At 35.7% G+C, this 19,607-nt stretch overlaps 2 protein-coding genes across 2 annotated transcripts; one reads left to right on the top strand and one right to left on the bottom strand.

Moving 5' to 3' along the window:
* Positions 1–11,763: 11,763 nt before the first annotated feature.
* Positions 11,764–13,179, top strand: LOC107632501 (uncharacterized). The gene has a single exon (XM_016336172.1). The coding sequence runs from the start codon at positions 11,764–11,766 to the stop codon at positions 13,177–13,179; it is 1,416 nt and encodes a 471-aa protein (XP_016191658.1).
* A 4,334-nt stretch (positions 13,180–17,513) lies between these two features.
* LOC148569819 (uncharacterized) lies at positions 17,514–19,226 on the bottom strand. Its single transcript, XM_088506658.1, has 4 exons — positions 19,113–19,226; positions 18,483–18,714; positions 18,015–18,409; positions 17,514–17,942 (listed from the first exon to the last, which is right to left on the bottom strand). The coding sequence occupies exons 1-4, from the start codon at positions 19,224–19,226 to the stop codon at positions 17,514–17,516; spliced, it is 1,170 nt and encodes a 389-aa protein (XP_088362784.1).
* Positions 19,227–19,607: the final 381 nt, after the last annotated feature.

Genomic DNA, 19,607 nt, shown 5'->3' with positions numbered 1-19,607 from the left:
TAGAGTGGTGTGGAAATATGATAGACTTTGTATTTTTTCGACTAACTTTTTTGTGCAGGTGGTACAAGAAGGAATTCTATCAGAGGATATCACCAGTTACAGCTTCACTAACACCATTGGAAAGGTTTAGTCCCATCAAGAGTGGAGCTGTTCACTTGGTTTGTCTTGACAGGCAGGGTGAATACCAAGGAGAGGCTAAGCCGGCTTGGGATACTCAATCAGGATGATAAGAGTTGTGTTCTATGTAACAAGGATGTTGAGCAGGTCCACCACTTGTTTCTTGGCTGCGATTTTGCTTGGCAGGTATGGAGTGCTTGGATATCTGTGTTTGGCCGACTATGGTCTCTTCCGGAAGTTATGAAGGACCATTTTTTAAGTTGGACAAAAGAGCCGCGCAAGAAGGAGGACTGGAAGCAGCGGTTAAGGTGCTTTTGTGCGATCATTTGGAACATTTGGATGGAAAGGATAGGAGGATATTTCAGAATAAAAGCAGAGGTGTTGAGAAAATCATCAATATGTCCATGTTTAACTGCGACGAGTGGAGGAGTACACTCTCTTCATGTTGTTGATGGCTATGCCGGAAAGGACAGGGGGAGTTTTTTGTTTTGTGTTACTTTCTAGAGTGGCTTGTCTGTTTTAGATATCTTTTTCTGTTTGCTTCACTCTACTATGTTGAGCTCTTTTGTTTTCAAATATATATATATATATATATATATATATATATATATATATATATACACTAGGATGAGTAAAGACGGATAGCATCTAAACCCGGTCCTGTTTCACTCCGCTCAAGAATTCGTCCCACTAAAAACCTATCCCAGTGTGATGCTGAATCATGGGTCATGGTGTATATATATATATACTAGGATGAGTAAAGACGGATAGCATCTAAACCCGATTCTGTTTTGCTCCGCTCAAGAACTCGTCCCACTAAAAACCTGTCCCAGTGTGATGCTAAATCATGGGTCATGGTGTACACATGAAACAAATACGCTACTCTACACTATACAGTAAAGAAGAATCCGTTTAAACCGTTGGATTGAATATACACTGTGCTTTAGGGACGTTGATCGCGAAATGGTGGGGCATGCATCGTTGACGTGTGTCCACGGTATACTCGTGCATCACATAATCCTTCCCTCCCATCTGTGTTTTTGGTAGCTTAGCGAGAATATAAATATCTCTCATTAATAAATTGAGGGGGTGGAAAGAAAGTTGTGTCTTTTTTTCAAAAAGCTGCTAATTCATATATCATAATTCATAACACAATAACAATATGGGTCCATCTAGTGTACAGATGCATTTTGGTACAGATTTACAGATTTTTGTTTTTATTTGGTTTAAAAGCGTATCACTAAAAGTGTTGCTTAAAGAGAAAGTGTTACCCTTAATCGTTAACTTGGCTCTGATACCAATTTTTACTTTTACTTCGAATAAGTTTATAATTTGTATAGAATTGAAAATGTTACTTTTATAATTCTGATTTTTATAGTTTTTCAATCTTGTTTTAGTTTATAATAGTCTTTTTTGCATGGTTTATTGTTTATAAAATTTTTTATTTGTTTGTCTTTTTCTTGAATATATTTTCTCAAATCTTCAACAACTTCTTTTATTTCTATACTTTCTGTTGTTTCTAAATATCTTTTTAATTTTTCAACCTCATTTTCCATTTTTTCTTTTAACAGCTTTAATTCTTTTAAGTCATAATATGGTTTTCCAGGCATTTATAAATTTTTTAAGTTTAACTCCAACTTGTTTATATTTATTCTTATTTCTATCCTTTTTATTATGAGGTCATCAATTTCGATCTGAAGATTATTCAATTCCCTTTTATACTCCTTTATTTTACTTTTTAGATTTTTCGCTCTTTTTCTTTTTATTTTATTTTCTGGTCTTTCAATCTTTGCATGCTTCATTATTTATTTTAGAATTTCTGCAAATTCTATCATCGCTTCATCACTATTTTCTAGAGATTCTATTAATTTTTCTAACTCTTCAACTTCTTTTTTTAACTTTTCATAGATTGTTTTTAGAGCTTCAAATGCTCTTTGATTTATTTCAGAAAATTGCAAATAATTCAAACGATTTTCTCTTTCAAAGAGCTCTTGTTTCTTATCTTGATAAGTTACATATATTTCTTCTTTATTTATTGTCATAATTTAGTATTTAGGGTTTCATTTAATTTTTCGACCTTTTTTGTTAGTTCTTTTATTTCAGAATTTTCTTCTTTAATCTTTAACTTAGATAAACTTAAAGGACTATTAATTTTAGATTCTCTTATTTGAAAATTTGATGAAACCAATTTTCCTGATGGTTCTTTTAGTAATAGAACTGAATTTTTGGTATTTCTGTTTTTACAATTTTCTGAAATAATTCATCGACATAAATTCTTTCTCTGTTTTTAAATATTATACTATGATGGCTATTTGTTAAAGCATAATTTATTGCATATGTAATTGAAAATGGTTCATCATCTTGTTCCATTAGATTCTTTCTATGAAATTTATAAGCCAAACTTACAGATCTTCCAAGATTTTCAGTTGATAAAGGTATAGCATATCCAAGATGGGCATTAAATTTAACATTTACGTTTGCCAAATTTCCATGAACAATTCCAATTATTTGATCTATTGGGTCATCAGTAATTCTTTTGTCACAGATTGCTAAACTTATTGGTGAATTAATTCCTTTCATATATGTAGATTTAATTAAAACTTGTATAGTACTAATATGAATCCATCCAATTTTAGATCTTTTTTGTTGATCTTTAATTTTCTCAATCTGTTTACTCAATTCTTCATTATTTATCAAAGCTATTTCAAGTTCTCCATTGGCAGATTTTATTTTTATAGGAGCTTCAAGTTGAATTTTTCCATAGTATATTATATTTTTTCTGTTAAAAACTTCTTTTAAAAGATTTTGTTTATTAAAATTTTCATTTGATTTGAGATTTAATTCTGTTTTTAGAACAGCTTGCTTTTCATTATCTAATAAAGCAGTTAATCTATAATAATCAGATTCTTCTGTTAATTCTAAACTTTCTAAATAATTCATAACTGAAAGACTAGAATGAAGATGTACCTTTCTGGAGAAAAACTTCCTTTATTCAGTATATTTTACATAAGAGGTTTTTATCTCCAGAGGGGAGATTGTATATACTAACTCCAGAGGGGAGTTTAGAACTATTTTTCCCTAAGGGGATTCTTCCTCAGACTATAGAATCGCCTCGGCTGCTTCCTCCTTGCTCTCCTAGCATATGAGTACTCTTAGCCTCCTGCTTTCTATTTTCTGATGCCTTCTACAATTGCCTAAGCAACCTATTTATAATGGTTGGGTCTGATGGACAATTCCCATCCTTACCCTTCTTATGACGTCATTGCTTACGTCATTGTTTATTATCTTGCACCAGCTACATTGTTGGTGCTCTATGACCTAAGCGCTTACGTCATTATGCAATAATGTTGAGAGATGCTTCAGATGTGCTGTCTTCCTCTTTCATTATGTGACCTTCAGATGCGTTGTCTTCTTCCTTTATCATGTGGGTTGATTCCGTTTTATTATTGCTTTCTTCAGATAACTCTGAGACGCATAGCTGGCACTTGTGGTCTTCTCTGTCTTTTATCAAATAGCAGAGATTCCTTTTTATCCCTTCAGGGAGCTTTTCTAAGAGTCCAGATAAGCTGTAGAATGCTGATTCAAATTCCACTAAGAGTCTCATCTCTCTTTCTTCAATTTCATTCCTTTTACTAGACACAAGCAAAGTATTTCTGCTTTTATAATTAATTCTTGTGTGAGATTCCCTTGTTATCTTTTGAGTTCTTTCGAAGACCCTTGCTAGTGTGCTGGCTAGCCTTCCTTCATGACTGTAGATTGTTAAATCTTGAACTTGATCAATTGGTTGAAAATTTCCTGGGAAGACGGACATGAATATTACTTGGTGTGCTGGAACCAAGCATTCTTCTTCTTCATTAAAAATAGGTTGACTGTTCGTAAATTTTAGGGATATATCCCTTGGATTTACGTTGTCAATCATATTTTTAAATCTCTTTACTGCATCAACGAATCCTGCAGGAAACTCACTAATAATTTTTAGATCATTAAAAATTAAAATTGTATCAATTAATCCATACTGGAAAAACTGATAGGTGTCCGATGGGGATGCATCTGGAAATATAACCAGCTTTGTTAGCTGTTCTTTGGCAATAGGATAATATCCCAAAATTGCTCTTTTTTCTTCAGTCCAGTTTAGGACTATATTAAGGGTTTCCCTGAGATTTGATCTACAGACCCTTTTCTTTTCTTTGATTTCAGCCCTTGTAGGAATGTTTCTTATTATCCCTGTTCTCTGGGTTTGAATTGGAGCTTTATCTGCTCTTTTTAGGGTTTGCTCTGAATGAAGAGCTTCATATTCCCTGAAAGATTCCTTTGCTTCTTCCAGTGTTAAAAACCCTCCTTTATGAATTATCCTTGATTGATGTGTAAATGGTGCTGCTTTTTCCCAGGCATCATAAACTCCTTTCATGGGGCCATTATAAATTACATAATATTTTTTATCTTGGGTGGATTTTTTGATAATTTCAGCAATTGTTTTATTTTCTGGAATTTTTTCTTCACCTGATTTGTCCACCACGCTTAGCTGGCTGAGCTCTGATGGTTTTGGTTGTTGTGTTGATTTCATTGCTTCGATGGCCTTTTTGAGGGATTGGATCTGTGTCCTTATTTGCTGACAATGCTTGCATTTTTCGAGTTCTTGTTCGTATTTCTGAATTTCTTGATCTAATGCGTTGTAGACGAACTCCATTCTCTTGTTAATGTATCTGCAATAACATTTTTGTCACCCTTAATATATTCAATTTTTATTGGATATTGTAACAAAAATAATTGCCATCTTACCAATCGTCCATGATTATAATCAACTTTTAAATTATATCGTATGAAACCTGTTAGGTAGCTTGAATCTGTCCTTAATGTAAATTCTCTTGGTAGTAAATCAATTTTCCATTTCTTAAGAGATTTAATTGCTGCTAGAGTTTCCTTTTCATGAGTCGTATATCTCTGTTCTGTTGGAGTAAAAGTCCCTGAAATATACCTGCAAAGTAATTCCTTTAGGGAATCTTTAGAATCTAGTGATTCTTTTCCTTGTTCCAAACTTTTTATAGCTTTCTTAGCTTTTAGACATCCTGACCAGGTTATGTCTGAAGCATCTGTTTCTACTATTAAGTAGTCATTTTCTTCTGGAATATAAAGTTCTGGAAGTTTTTCACATAATTCTTTAATCCTTTGAATTTGCATACTATCTTTTTCATCCCATTTCCATTCTTTTTTAGTACTTATTTTTGGAAATAAGCTTTTAGTGTATTCTGTTATATTCTTTAAAAATCCTTGATCTGAAATATAATTTATACATCCTAAAAATCTTTGTAATTGTTTTCTATCTTCTATTTTATTAGGAAATAAATTTACCTTTTCTAGGACATTTGGTTGAAGTTTTAGCTTTCCTTGAGTAGATAGAATTAATCCAAGAAACTCTATTTCTTGTTTTGCTATTCTTGCTTTCTTTTTGCTAAGAACTAATCCTTTTTCTTTACATCTTTCTAAAACTATTAATAATTTTTGAAGATGATCTTCTCTATCCTGTTTTGTAAAAATTAGTATATCATCAATATACACTAAAACAAATTCATTTAACTCTTTTAGATTTTCTTCCATAAATCTTTGGTAAATACCTGGGGCTTGTTTTAATTCGAATGGTAATACATTCCATTCATAGAGTAACACACTTGTTGATTCTTTTGTTGGGCAAGTAAAAGCAGTTAATTTCTTTGTTTCTTCGTCTAAACGAAGCTGCCAATATCCTGATTTTGCATCAAGAGATGAAAACCAAGTTGCTCCTTTGATTTTTTCTAAAATAGAATCTTTTCTTGGAAGTTTATGAGCATCACCAATAGTTGCTTCATTCATCTTCTTATAGTTAATAACCATTCTTCGTTTTCCCCTTTTAATTTCATTATTATTTTCGACATAAAAGGCTGGAGCCGCATGAGGACTTTTACTTAATCTTATAATTCCTTTTTCCAAAAGATCTCTACATTCTAATGAAAACTCTTCTCTATCTCTTGCGGAATAAGGAATTTTATTTGGAACATTTATCTCTTTTGTAGGATCTTTTAATTTAATACTTACTAATTCATTATTTGTATTTTTAACATCTAAAGGATTTTCAGCACAAATTTCATCCAAAAGTTCTTCTATCTTTATTTCAAGACTATTTTTTGGGATATTTATCTGAAAGTATAGATTTAAATAACATGTCTCTAATATAGAAAATATTTTAAATTTTAAGATCTTATCTATAGTGGTAGTTGGTATTTTTATACGTTTTGATTTTTGATTTATTGAAGAATCGTGTGGTGCTTTTAAAACTATATATGTTAATTCTTGAATGAATGGATGATATAGCTTTAAAAAATTATTTCCTATGATAAAATCCATTCTAGAGTCTAACATATATATAGATGGAACAATGAACCTATAATTTTGAATAAAAATTTCAACCATCTCTGCTTTTTGGTTAATTTTATGTATTGATTTGTCAGCTATTCTAACTCTTAATGGTTTCTTTAATTTTTTCCAATCAAGTTTTATGTTTGAACTAGCAAAGCATTGCGTTGCTCCAGAATCTATGAAAGCATTTATAAACTTTTCTGTTGTTTTTATAGTAATAAATGTAGCATTATTACTCAGTCTCTGAGTCTGTTTCCGAGACATATTCAAAAATATAGTCTAAGTTATCATCAGATTCTTCTAATGGTTCCATAAAACAGGACTTAGCAATTTCTATTTGTTTAGTAAGATCCTTTTTATCCTTCTTTTTCGGACATTCATTTGCATAGTGACCTTCTTCTTGGCAATACCAACACTTACAATTTTCTTTTTTATTTGGGCAATAATCACTTTTTTGTCTTTTGTTTTTATTGTTATTTCTTTTTCTAAAATACCTCTTTTTTCTCCAATTTGGATAATATTTTCTTTTTCTAAATTGATATTTTCTTTTTCTTTTGAAAATTTTTATTAAGACCATATTTTTGAGGTATCTCTTCATTATCCTGACAGCAAATTCTAATTATATTTGCAAATCTTTTTTGAGTTGCTTCTTGCATACAACATTCTTTTATTTCCTCTCTTATTGCAGAGGTTGCTCCGCCAAAATTATTTTCAATTGTTCCTCTATTTATTTCTCTTATAAATCTTCCCATAATAAATTCATTAGCAGGATATGGAAGTTTTGTTATATACATACTAAGATAATGATTTTTATCTTCTTCTTTTAATTTGTAATAATGTATTCTATATTCACATATATAAGACTCCACATTACATAGATCATATATCTGAATGTTAGCTAGATGATTTTTTGCTTCTTGATATTCTTTATTATAGACTTCTTGTTTATGATCTATAATATTTTTTCCAAAAAATTCTTTATATAGAATCATCATTATATATAATATCTTATCATAAGCTGTTGTTTTTGTTGCTAATTCTTCTATTATTTGGTTTTCTATTGATGTCATATAATCTCTTATAGCTCCTTTAGTATGAAATCCTATGTAATTCCAAATATCTCTTCCAGATAATTCGTTAAGTTTTGGATTAGTAAAGGCTTCTAATAAGAAGGAATTCAACCAGTTTTCGAAAATTTCTTTTTCATTCTTTTTACAGTCTAAATCGAGCATTCTTTCTCCTTCCATTTCCTGAATTTTAGGAACGTATTTTGATGGTGTTTTTGTATATTTTGAATCTTTATTTATAAATCCTTTTTTAAAAGCATAATTATCAAAACCTGTTTCCCATTTAAATTGAGATTGATTATCCCTAGATGTTCCAGCTTCATTTTTTACTTGTATTGGAATTACTGGTTCTTCGTCACTTGAATAATCTAGGATGTGTTCTTCATTTTCTATATTTTCAGAATTTACTAATTCTTCTTCTATCTGAAATCCCTGTTCCATAATATTATTTTCTTGAGCCATTTTTAATTGTTTAAAAAGCATTGTAACTTCTTCTAATTTTTCTTCAATATTCATAATTTTAGTGGTGGTTTTACTTTTAAATCTGTTATGTTGATTATATTTTGAAATTTTTCTTCTTTGGGATTTTCTTTTTCCTTATTTCTTTGAAATTTTATAGATACTAATATTTCTTCAAGCATATCTACTGTAGAATTTAATTGTGGGTTAAAAGTATGATAAAGATGTGGGAAATCATTTCCATGGTAACATTTCTTAGAAATTCCGTGTGAAAAATAAGTTTTTTCAGGTTTTTGAAGTCCTTCAATAAAACTTATAGTAAAATAAAGATTTTGAGAAAAATCATTTTGTATTGATTTTAAGAATTCGGTGTCATTACAGTTAACATTAGTTAAAATCATTAATTTTTGATCTATTAATTTCGATAACTTAATTATTTCTTCTCTTAAATCTTCTAATTTACTTTTTTCCATTAGGTGACGTTTTTTCTTTGTGAAGAGCTACGGTTTTAAATGAAAAGTGTGGCTTTAGAAAGTGTGGTTTAAGGAAACAAATCTTTAAATCTGTACAGATTTAGATCTGTACCATATAATTTCCTTAACAATATTATCAAATTAAAAGGAGTGGTATGACACCATGCATAGGCTACTATATTAGTATATTATTATTTATGTTTAATTATTTTATTAATCTTTATAGTTTTACAAAATTTTTAATTAAATTTTTATATTTTTTTATTTAATTGAGTCTTTATACTAAATTTTTTTAATTAAGTCCCTACATTTTTTTTTTCTTTTATTTGGATTCCTACACCAAATTTTTCTTTTTTTAGTTGATTCCCTATAAAATTAAGCTAATTAGGGTCCTAATTAAAAAAAAAAATTAGTGCTGCAACGCAATTAAAAGAAAAAAGTATAAAGACCTAATTAAAAATTTTACAAAACTATAAAGAACAACAGAATAATTAAACCTATTATCTATGATTGCAACTATCTAGCTTAATGAAATCAAAATATGTGATTAATGTGTTTTTCATGAGAATTATTAATTATCTCAAACTTGGGAAAATCTAATTGAGATTCTTGGATTCGACTCCTCTAAATAAGTTATATTGTCACTTTAAAAAAAAATACATTATTAATCACTATTGGATTAAAATAATGAAATTCATAAATAATAAATATTATAAATTTAAAAATAATTAAAGTATTATATTACTATTTTACTAATATTATCACTTTAGAGGACTTTTTTTTCCAAAATTCCTCGTGTTTCAGAAGATATACAACTTCCTTACATAACAATTAATATAGCACTCCCTTTTATAGATTTTGCAGAAGAAACACATTAACAACAGATTAATGTTTACCCACATTTAATAATAATGTTTATGGCTAAGAAAGAAAAACCAAAATAATGTAGAACAAAATGAATCGTATCCGAGGCAAATAATACAACCAATAACTCTAGCACATTACATCCTATTCTATTCCCACATTGTCATACTTTATTAATCTTTCATGCAAAATGAGCAACACAAAGAGATTGATGTGGAAACAAGACAACTATTTTGATCACATGGCTCTTCGCATCAATTTTTTTGTATTGCTCATTTTATAAAAAATATGTCTATTGTAATATTTTTTATAATATTATTATAGAATACTTTTTTATAATATTTTTATTAAATATTATTAAATTTAAAAAAAATGTTAATAAAATTTTTTAGTAATATAAGATATATTTAATATTTGTTAAAATATTACTAATATTCATTAATAACATTTTAATATGATTTTGTAACATTTTTTAAATGTTAAGAAAAGTTAATTATGTAGTAGTGACTACTACAGATCAAATTCAAACCAATTAATTATATGACAAATTAGATCTATTAAAAATAAAAATTGATCTAGTCTGACCTGTTTTCATTCCTAAATAAATATCTCTTCTATGCCACGTTAATTTTTTATGGTATATTGGTATTAATAAAAAAAGTAAAGAAAAAAAAAATAGGATAAATTAAGCAGTCACATTGATTTCAGAAAGATCGTGTCTCTGACTAAAGGCCTTTGAAAAAAAAGTTAATTTTATGCTGCTTTATTTCTAATTCATTTTGAAGAGTCTCTTTCTATCGAGTACTTGAGTTAAGGGCCTCAAGTGCACGATAGAAAGAGACCCTTCGAAATGAATTAGAAATAAAGCACCATAAACTATCTTAACTTGAGGCCCTAGAATAGATATAATAATACTCATCACTTCACTCATAACTTAACTTACTAATCATTTTTTGTGTTCTTCTCTTTGTCTTTATTATTGTTCCTTTTGTTTCTTTTTTTTTTTTTCCCAAGTGCAATAAGTCATGCTAGTCTTCTTTTTTGGGATTGTAATTTGTAAGTAGTAATTGTTTTGTTCATTATTCAAAGCAATTATATTTAAGGCCAAATTATATTGAGTATTAAACTTGACTATCGTTTTTAAATAAGATTCAAATATTATCATTCATTATTACTTATATATATAAAAAAACGAATGTATATGATAAATTGGTAATATATGAAATTTCGAGCAACTATTCTATATTAAGAGAGTAATTTTAGAAAGAGTGAATAAAAAATTTGACATATTAAAAATGGTAGAAATTCATATATAATTATCTTTATGTTTATTAGTTAAAAATGATTAAATGATTTGATATATTTAGATAAATTATTTTTTAATCATTTTTAACTTTTAACTTTATATAAAAATAACTATACATGAATGTTCATCGTTAAAAAACATTAAATGATTACATGATAACGTAATTATTTCAAAAAATTACTCAAAATTAAAAAGACCTGATTAAAAAAACCACAAAAATTGAGCAAAAAAATTATAAATAAAATATGTAAAAGATTACATGTTTACTAAAAAAATTAAGGGAAAAAAAAGTATAAATCCACTGTCCATCCTAATTAAAATTCTTTGTTTAATCAAAACTTAACCAATAGAGAGCCAAATTTATACTCACTTTTTTTCTTGGATATATTCACCCAACCAATCCTATCAATATATATCTAAACACCATTACATTCCAATATATAATATATATGCATACATAGTGATACGTCACCTTTATCCTCGGTCAACCGCAAAGCTCGGCACGCAAATATCTGAGGCTGGCATCACATCAAACAAACTCGAAACAAGAGCAGGTAAGCTCGGCCTCACCTGTTTGAATAAAAAGACACATGCATCATAAAGCTCGGCCCCGTACCAGCCACCCAGAATACTCGGCACGTGAGCAGATAAGCTCGGCTTCGCCCATCCGAAGAAATAGGAAACGTGCTCAACAAAACAGAAGATCATAACCAACCTACAAACTAGGACTTATCCACTAACGGGTAGAAACCAACTCCTATAAAACTTGGCTAATATGCTCGGATAGGTCTCAGGTTCTATCACTCTCGTTCTTCTACTCTTTACTTAATACTCACTCACTGAGAATCATCACTGACTTGAGCGTCGGAGTATCTTGTGCAGGTATTCCCGCCGCGGTGTTTGACTTCCGGCCGACGTAAAGCTCTTCCTCTTTGGTGTCAACTCACTCGGAAGCACTTAAGCTCGGCCTCCCTAGTGTTCGGACGAACCACTTGGCGCCCACCGTGGGGCCCGGAGTACATCTAACCCCATTTTTTTCCTTCGTTTAGTCTTCTACTTTATTTTGCAGGATTCCCGATCCTCGGACATGGCTGACAAGGAAAATCCACAACTCTCACAGGACGACCTCCTGGCTCAAATCGCTGAGCTTCAGGCGGAGGTACGCAGAATAGCCGAGCTCTCAACACAGAACAATGGAGAGAACTCCAAAGGCTCGGCTCAAAGTGCGGCGGACCCTTTAAACATCGTCCCGCCAAAGGAGAAGCTCACCCTTGACAACTCTTTCTCCGAGGAGATCACAAACTACCAGATGCCGAAAAACTTCACGCTGCCCATCGCGCTAGAACCATACAAGGGGTTCGGCGACCCTCGGGCCCATGTGAAGAAGTTCCAATCAATGATGTTTTTCAACGGCCCTAACAATGAGCCCATTCTATGCCGAGCATTCCCCATATACCTGGATGGTGCTGCGCTACTTTGGTTTTCCAAACTTTCTGCAGGTTCGATTTCCTCCTTTGAAGACCTCGCCAGATCATTCATTGATTATTTTGCTGCCTCAAGAATCTACGTACATGGCTCGGACTATCTCGGCACCATCAAACAAGGCCAGCACGAGAGCCTGAAAGACTACATGACCAAATTCGCTGACGCCACTATGGAGATCCAAGACTTGGACCCGGCCGTTCACCTGCACGCTCTCAAAGCCGGCCTTAGGCCTGGCAAATTTCGGGAGACCATTGCCATAACAAAGCCGAAGACGCTAGAGGAATTCCGAGAAAGGGCGGCAGGTCAAATGGAGATCGAAGAACTCCGAGAAGCCCAAAAGTCGGACAAACAACCACATCGGAGAGATGAGGAAAGGACTTTCAGATCGCCAGGTAACAGGGACACTAAGAAACCTTCTAAGCCCGCGTCAAAGTACAACACATACACCAGATTCAACACCAGAAGAGAGAACATCATCAGAGAAATCCTCAACGCCAAAATCATAAAGCCACCAGCCCGAGCAGGGAACTACCATGATCAACGGTTCGTGGACAAGACGAAGCATTGTGCCTTCCACCGGAAGTTCGGTCACACTACGGATGACTGCATCGTTGCGAAGGACCTCCTGGAAAGGCTGGCACGCCAAGGGCTCCTGGACAAATACATCGAGACCCGGAAAGGCAGAGGAGGAAACTCGGACAGGGTAGAACATAAACAAGCAATCGCCGACGACAAAAAAGAGAGGACGACTCCTGATCCGCCAAGAGGTGTCATTAACCACATATCAGGGGGATTCGCAGGCGGAGGAGAAACAAGCTCGGCCAGAAAACGAAGCTATAGAGCAATGCTGGCAATCGAAGGAACTATACAACCAAAGAAGGACAAAGAACCAGATGTCACAATATCCTTCAACCAAACATACTTCAAATCGGCAAGCCCTAACCTCGACGATCCCGTGGTAATTTCAATCCAGGTAGTAGTGCTGATGTTTTATTTTACTCTACTTTTACAAAAATGAAATTATTAGAAAAATTGATACAACCCTCCTCCGGAGAGCTAGTTGGGTTCTCCGGAGAGAGAGTCTCCATCATGGGACACATATGGCTAAAGACTACAATGGGAGAAATCCCTATGTCAAAGTCAATTGATATTCAATACCTAATAGTAAACTGTTACAGCCCTTACAATATTATACTCGGGAGACCTGCCCTGAATATATCCAGGGCAGTGGTTTCCACATTACATCTGTGTGTCAAGTTTCCAGTGCAGGAAAACAAGATCGCTACGGTGTATGCCGACCATCAAGAAGCTCGGCAATGCTATAACGCTGGTCTAAAACCAGTACAAACAAAACAGGAAGCTCGGCTACTGGTCCAATCAATCCACACAACTACCAACACAGCGACACTAGCCGATCTCGACCCAAGGGAAGACCTCGGCGAAAGACCTCGACCAATGGACAATCTTCAACAGGTAACACTGACATCAGACGACAAACAATGCACATATGTTGGAGAAGCACTAGAAGGGGCAGACCAAGCAAAACTCATTCACATACTGCGTCAGAACGCCGACCTTTTTGCATGGACACCAGATGACATGCCCGGAATCAACCCAGAAGTCATCTGCCACAAGCTAGCAATCGACAAAACAATCCGACCAGTTGCACAGAAGAAAAGGAACCTCGGAGAAGAGAAAAAACAAGCAGCACTCGAAGAAACCCAGAAGCTCCTCAATGCAGGCTTCATCAGAGAAATTTGCTTCACCACATGGTTGTCCAACGTGGTAATGGTAAGGAAGAGCTCAGGTAAATGGCGCATGTGCGTCGACTTTACAAACTTAAATAAAGCTTGCCCTAAAGATGCATATTCACTGCCTTGCATTGATAAATTAGTTGATAACGCCTCTGGTTTCAAAGCTTTGAGTTTTATGGATGCATACTCTGGCTATAACCAGATTCTAATGCACCCAGAAGACCAAAGCAAAACAGCTTTTATAACAGAACATGGGAATTTTTGTTACAAGGTAATGCCCTTCGGCCTAAAGAATGCAGGTGCGACATATCAAAGGCTAATGGACAAGGTATTCCAACAACAGATAGGCCGCAATATGGAGGTCTACGTAGATGACATGGTAGCAAAAACACCTATGCAGGGGTCACATTGTGACGACCTAGTAGAAATCTTCAGACAACTCCAAGCATATAACATGAGACTCAATCCAGACAAATGTGCGTTCGGAGTACAAGGAGGGAAGTTCCTGGGATTCATGTTAACATCTCGAGGCATCGAGGCCAACCCAGAAAAGTGCAGGGCCGTGCTGAACATGACAAGCCCAAAAACGGTAAAGGAAGTCCAGCAACTTGCAGGACGAATAGCTGCCCTGTCACGTTTCCTACCTGCAGTGGCAAACCGATCTTATCACTTTTTCTAGACATTCTCTAAAGGCAGGAAGTTCAACTGGATAGACGAATACGAAAATGCTTTTACCGAACTTAAACAACACTTAACATCACCACCAATCCTCCAAAGACCAGAGACAGGTAACCCACTGTATTTATACCTATCAGTATCTAACCATGCTATAAGCTCGGTTTTAGTAACAGAAACAGAAAGAAAGCAAAGCCCAGTATACTTCATCAGTAGGGTGCTACAACCAACAGAAACAAGGTACCCGAAGATAGAACAACTGGCGCTAGCACTAATCACCACAGCAAGAAGACTGCGGCACTATTTTCAGAGCCACACAATCATAGTACGGACGAACCAACCGCTAAGGCAGATATTAACCAGACCCGAGCTCGCCGGCAGATTGATAAAATGGTCGGTCGAGCTCTCCGAGTTCGACATCCAGTACGAATCAAGGAAAACACTGAAGTCACAAGTGCTGGCCGACTTTATATCGGAGATGACTAATGACACACATAATATAGAGGTCAGTTGGAGCATCCATGTGGACGGAGCGTCAAACAAAGAAGGCAGTAGGGCAGGGATACTACTAAAAGAAGGAGACAAAGTGGTGGCCGAACAGTCACTACAGTTCCGCTTCAACGCAAGCAACAATCAGGCAGAATATGAGGCCCTACTTGCTGGGCTAAAGCTCGCCCTACAACTACAAATACCCCGAATAACAGCCTACTGCGACTCTTCCTTGGTGGTACATCAAATAAAGGGCGAATTTCAGGTAAAAGATCCTTTGTTAGAGAAATATTGGCTCATAACAAAGGATCTAATTTCAAAATTTAAAGAATTTGATATTATCCATGTAAACCGAGAACAAAACACCAGGGCCGATGTGTTATCTAAGTTAGCCACAACACGGCAAGCCAAAAACACATCGGCACTGTCCCAGCTAACACTTGACAAACCAAGTTTTGAGCAAGATACAATTTTGAGTATTACACAGGTCCCAGATTGGTGAACACCTTTTTTCGATTACATTAATACAGGCACCATTCCAAATGATGAGCCGAGCTTGCCGCTCTTCCGAAGAAGAGCAAGCTTCTATACAGTGCTCGGAAACACCCTATACAGGCGAGGACACTCACAACCATTGCTCAGGTGCATCAGCAACGAGGAAGCCGCGGAAGTTATGGCTGAAACGCATGAAGGAGTCTGTGGCAACCATATCGGCGGCCGAGCATTAGCAGCAAAGATTCTGCGAACAGGATATTATTGGCCGACGATAAAACGGGACTGCATCAATAAAGTAAAAGCATGCGATAATTGTCAAAAGCACGCCACCCTCTCAGAGACCCCGGCCGAGGAGCTCCATACCATAGAGGTAAGCTGGCCTTTCGATAGGTGGGGATTGGATATCCTCGGACCCTTTCCGAAAGCGCCAGGCCAGGTAAAGTTCCTCTTAGTGTCAATTGATTATTTCTCTAAGTGGATAGAAGCACAACCACTAGCGCACATAACATCAGAAAAGTGTGATCTTTTCTATGGAAAAATATCATATGCAGATTCGGTATCCCAAGAGAAATAATCTCGAATAACGGAAGACAATTTACAGACCATAAGCTCACCACCTTTCTGACAAATTTTAACATCAAACATCACTTCAGCTCAGTAGAGCACCCGCAGACTAACGGACAAGTTGAATCAGCTAACAGAATTATCTTGCAGGGATTAAAGAAAAAGCTCGGCGAAGCTAAAGGGGAGTGGGCCGACCTCATTCCAGAAATTCTATAGAGTTACAACACTAGCATTCAATCTGCCACAGGGGAAACTCCCTTCAAATTGGTATATGGCGCAGAAGCGCTCATTCCAGTAGAGGTCAGCGTCCCAACGTTAAGGACCGAGCTCTATAATCAACCAAACAATCAACAAGCTCGGACAGCCGAACTGGACCTCGTGGAAGAAGACAGAGACATCTCCGCCATAAAGCAGCGAGCCAGAAAATGATACCTAGAGCAAAGACACCACAAAAGAGTAGTTCACAGGTCCTTCAACAATGGAGACCTTGTACTCAGACGAACAGAAGATGCACGAAAACCACCAGCACATGGCAAATTAGCGGCAAATTGGGAAGGTCCTTTCCGAGTTCTTCAAAACCTCGGAAAGGGGGCTTACAAATTAGAAACCCTTAGAGGAGAGCAACTTCCAGGAACATGGAACGTATCCTCTCTAAGGAAATATCAGTCATAACATAGCCTGTAAAAATAGCGAATGATGGTACTCTTTTTCCCCTCCGAAGGTTTTTTCCCAAAACACATGGGTTTTACTCGGGGAGGGTTTTAACGAGGCCGGACGCAACAAATCATTGTACCCATACAACTCACTGTGCAATCATAACAGTTCTCGTCCTGACAGTTATCATACATTCCAATTAATAAACACTCCGAATTATACGAGCATTATCCTCGGAACCCTAACATCATGAGCCGAGCATATCCCTTGAAAAACTTCCACCATAAAAATAAGTCAAAGTTTTTTCCAATAAAAACACTAATCCGAGCTTCATACTCGGAAAATAACATACGAATGCCGAACACCCTACTCGGAGAAGTACAAACAAACACTATCATCAAGTCACTCAAAACAAATCTCAAAGCGCTTCTATTCACAAATGCTACGTCAGAGAGCCTACTCTTATTGTCAAACAAATTCACTTAAATAGAGAACGGCTTCGGCCGTCTTCAATACATATATACGATTGTTTCCAACAGATAATCATAAATTTCTCCAAAATATCAACTTTTACAAAATAAAGTCATTCTTAAGCCGAGCCATATGCTCGGAAGCCAAAGTATCACAACCAATAACAAAGACCGGAGTTATCCAAAAAGACATAACAAGAAAGTTCTAAAAAGCTACAAACACTACATATGATGCTTATCCAACTAAGAGCCTACTCGATCTTGTCACCAATGCTGGATCCTTCGCCCTCATTGACAGCGACAGCTTCATCATCAACAAGCTGCCCACTCACAACCACCTTGGTCGCATCAAGCTTTTCCACATCCGATTCAGGAAACAGAACCCGCACTTGAGAAACGGCACGCTCAAATCCTTGTGCAAAAGCCTCATAGACTTCGGTCTGCAACTCCTTGACCCTTGACCCCAAGGAAACATTTTCAGCCTTAGTAGTCTTCACCTCCTCTGTAGATGAAAGCCGAAGACGTTTCTCCTCGGCCAACTCAGAAGACAGCTCTGTAATGGTCTTCTCCTTCTCCTCCAGAGCCATGGATAACTTGACAGCATCTACAGCAGCTTTACTCTCCCTCTCCAGAGCAAGTTCCTGAGCCCGCCCAACAGCAACAATACGAGCCCCAATTACCTGGAACACAAGCAGAAGGGTCAAAACAACGTAAAACACAGACAAAAATCATAAACACAAGCAAAAACCCACCTGAAGAAAACGGCTTATACCAACATGACCAACACTGTCAATCATCTTCAAATCATCAGGAAAACAACAGAGCTCGTCAGCCATAACAGAAAAAGGATATAATTTAGCCCAGAGAGACCGGGCGTGAACATCTTCCACATAACCATGTAGCTTTTTTTGGGATTCATAGGCTGACTCCACTCTCTGCAATTCTTGAGACGACTCCCCTTTTTCCAAAAAAGTTTCAGTAACCTTTTCCTTTACATAACCTCTCTTCCGCTTCGGTTTGGAGGTCCCCTCAGGCTGATATGCAGGATCCTTCTCAGCATTGGTTGCCGAACTTTCCTTCTCCACCCTTTTTCGTTGACTAAAAAATAACTTCAGTCCAGCAGTAGTAATGGTAGGAGCCTTGTCACCTACACATAACAGAGGAAATATGAAAATAAACCAAATACAATACAATACCAAAACAGCTAAAATCCGCATTACCTAGATAGCTCAGAACAGCTGGCCTATCGACATCCCACTTCAACAACTCGGACACAAACAACAAACCTTTCGGACCCAATTTCTCAAACAAAAATTCCATTAAAATTTGATCATCAACCGACCTATCATCCACATCCAAGACTTGCATAGGCTCCGAACACCATGACAAAGGAAGTTTCTCAACAAGATGCTCATTCAAATAGAAGGGGAACTCCTCCGGAACGCTCCTAACCTTAACGAACATGGTTTTGAAATCTTTAAAGGAAGATTTATAAAGACCGAAGATGGCACGACGAGGATAACTATTTAAGTTAATCCACAACCCACGACCAACCCCTTAGCTTGAAACAATGAGAAGAATAGCCTAAGAGACGGAGGACATTCCAGAAACTCCATCAAAATCTCGAACGCCCTAACGAACCCCCATGAATTAGGATGAAGCTGACTCGGGGCACAATTTAACCAGTATAAAACGCCACATTCAAACTCAGTGAAGGGAAGTCTAACTCCTAGTTCGGTAAACAAGCAACTATACATATAGAAAAATGCCCAGTCACTACGACAATGGAAGACACGGTCATCAGAATCACAAGGCAGTATCTCTATCTTAATTTTACTACCACTTCTAACCCAAATGTTAGAACCCAAAATTTCAACAGACTCCCCATCACTAAACTGAGAAGCATAACCCCTAACCTTAGTGTCAACCCAACCATAGAGATCATCCCCAACAGCATCAGCCATTTTTTCTTCCATGCAAAAATGAGAAAGGAAGAAGGAACGAAAATGCAAATCAGCACTCACCTTTTTTGCTCATTCTCTCCGAATCGCAGAATCCCCAAAAAAGAAAAAGAAACAATGAGAAATCAAAAGGCAAACAGGCTTTTTACAAAAGAGGGAGTTACATATGAAGCGTTACCTTCCAATCTGAGCCACTCAAATACCCACGATCAAAAACCACACCAATCACACGGCCAGGGGCGCCTTGGAAAACGCAGCACTAATCACATCAGTCACTCATTAAAAGCGCGAAAGACGAAGCAAGCATTTAATGCTGAAAACGTTTTCAAATTCACCTGATGAACTAAGACGAGCTTGGGGGCTGAGGGGCATGGACGTACAACC

The sequence above is a fragment of the Arachis ipaensis genome, chromosome B3, assembly GCF_059453495.1.
Source record: "Arachis ipaensis isolate K30076 ecotype BB chromosome B3, ASM5945349v1, whole genome shotgun sequence".
NCBI lineage: Eukaryota > Viridiplantae > Streptophyta > Magnoliopsida > Fabales > Fabaceae > Arachis > Arachis ipaensis.
This window is presented reverse-complemented; position numbering and strand designations above follow the sequence as displayed.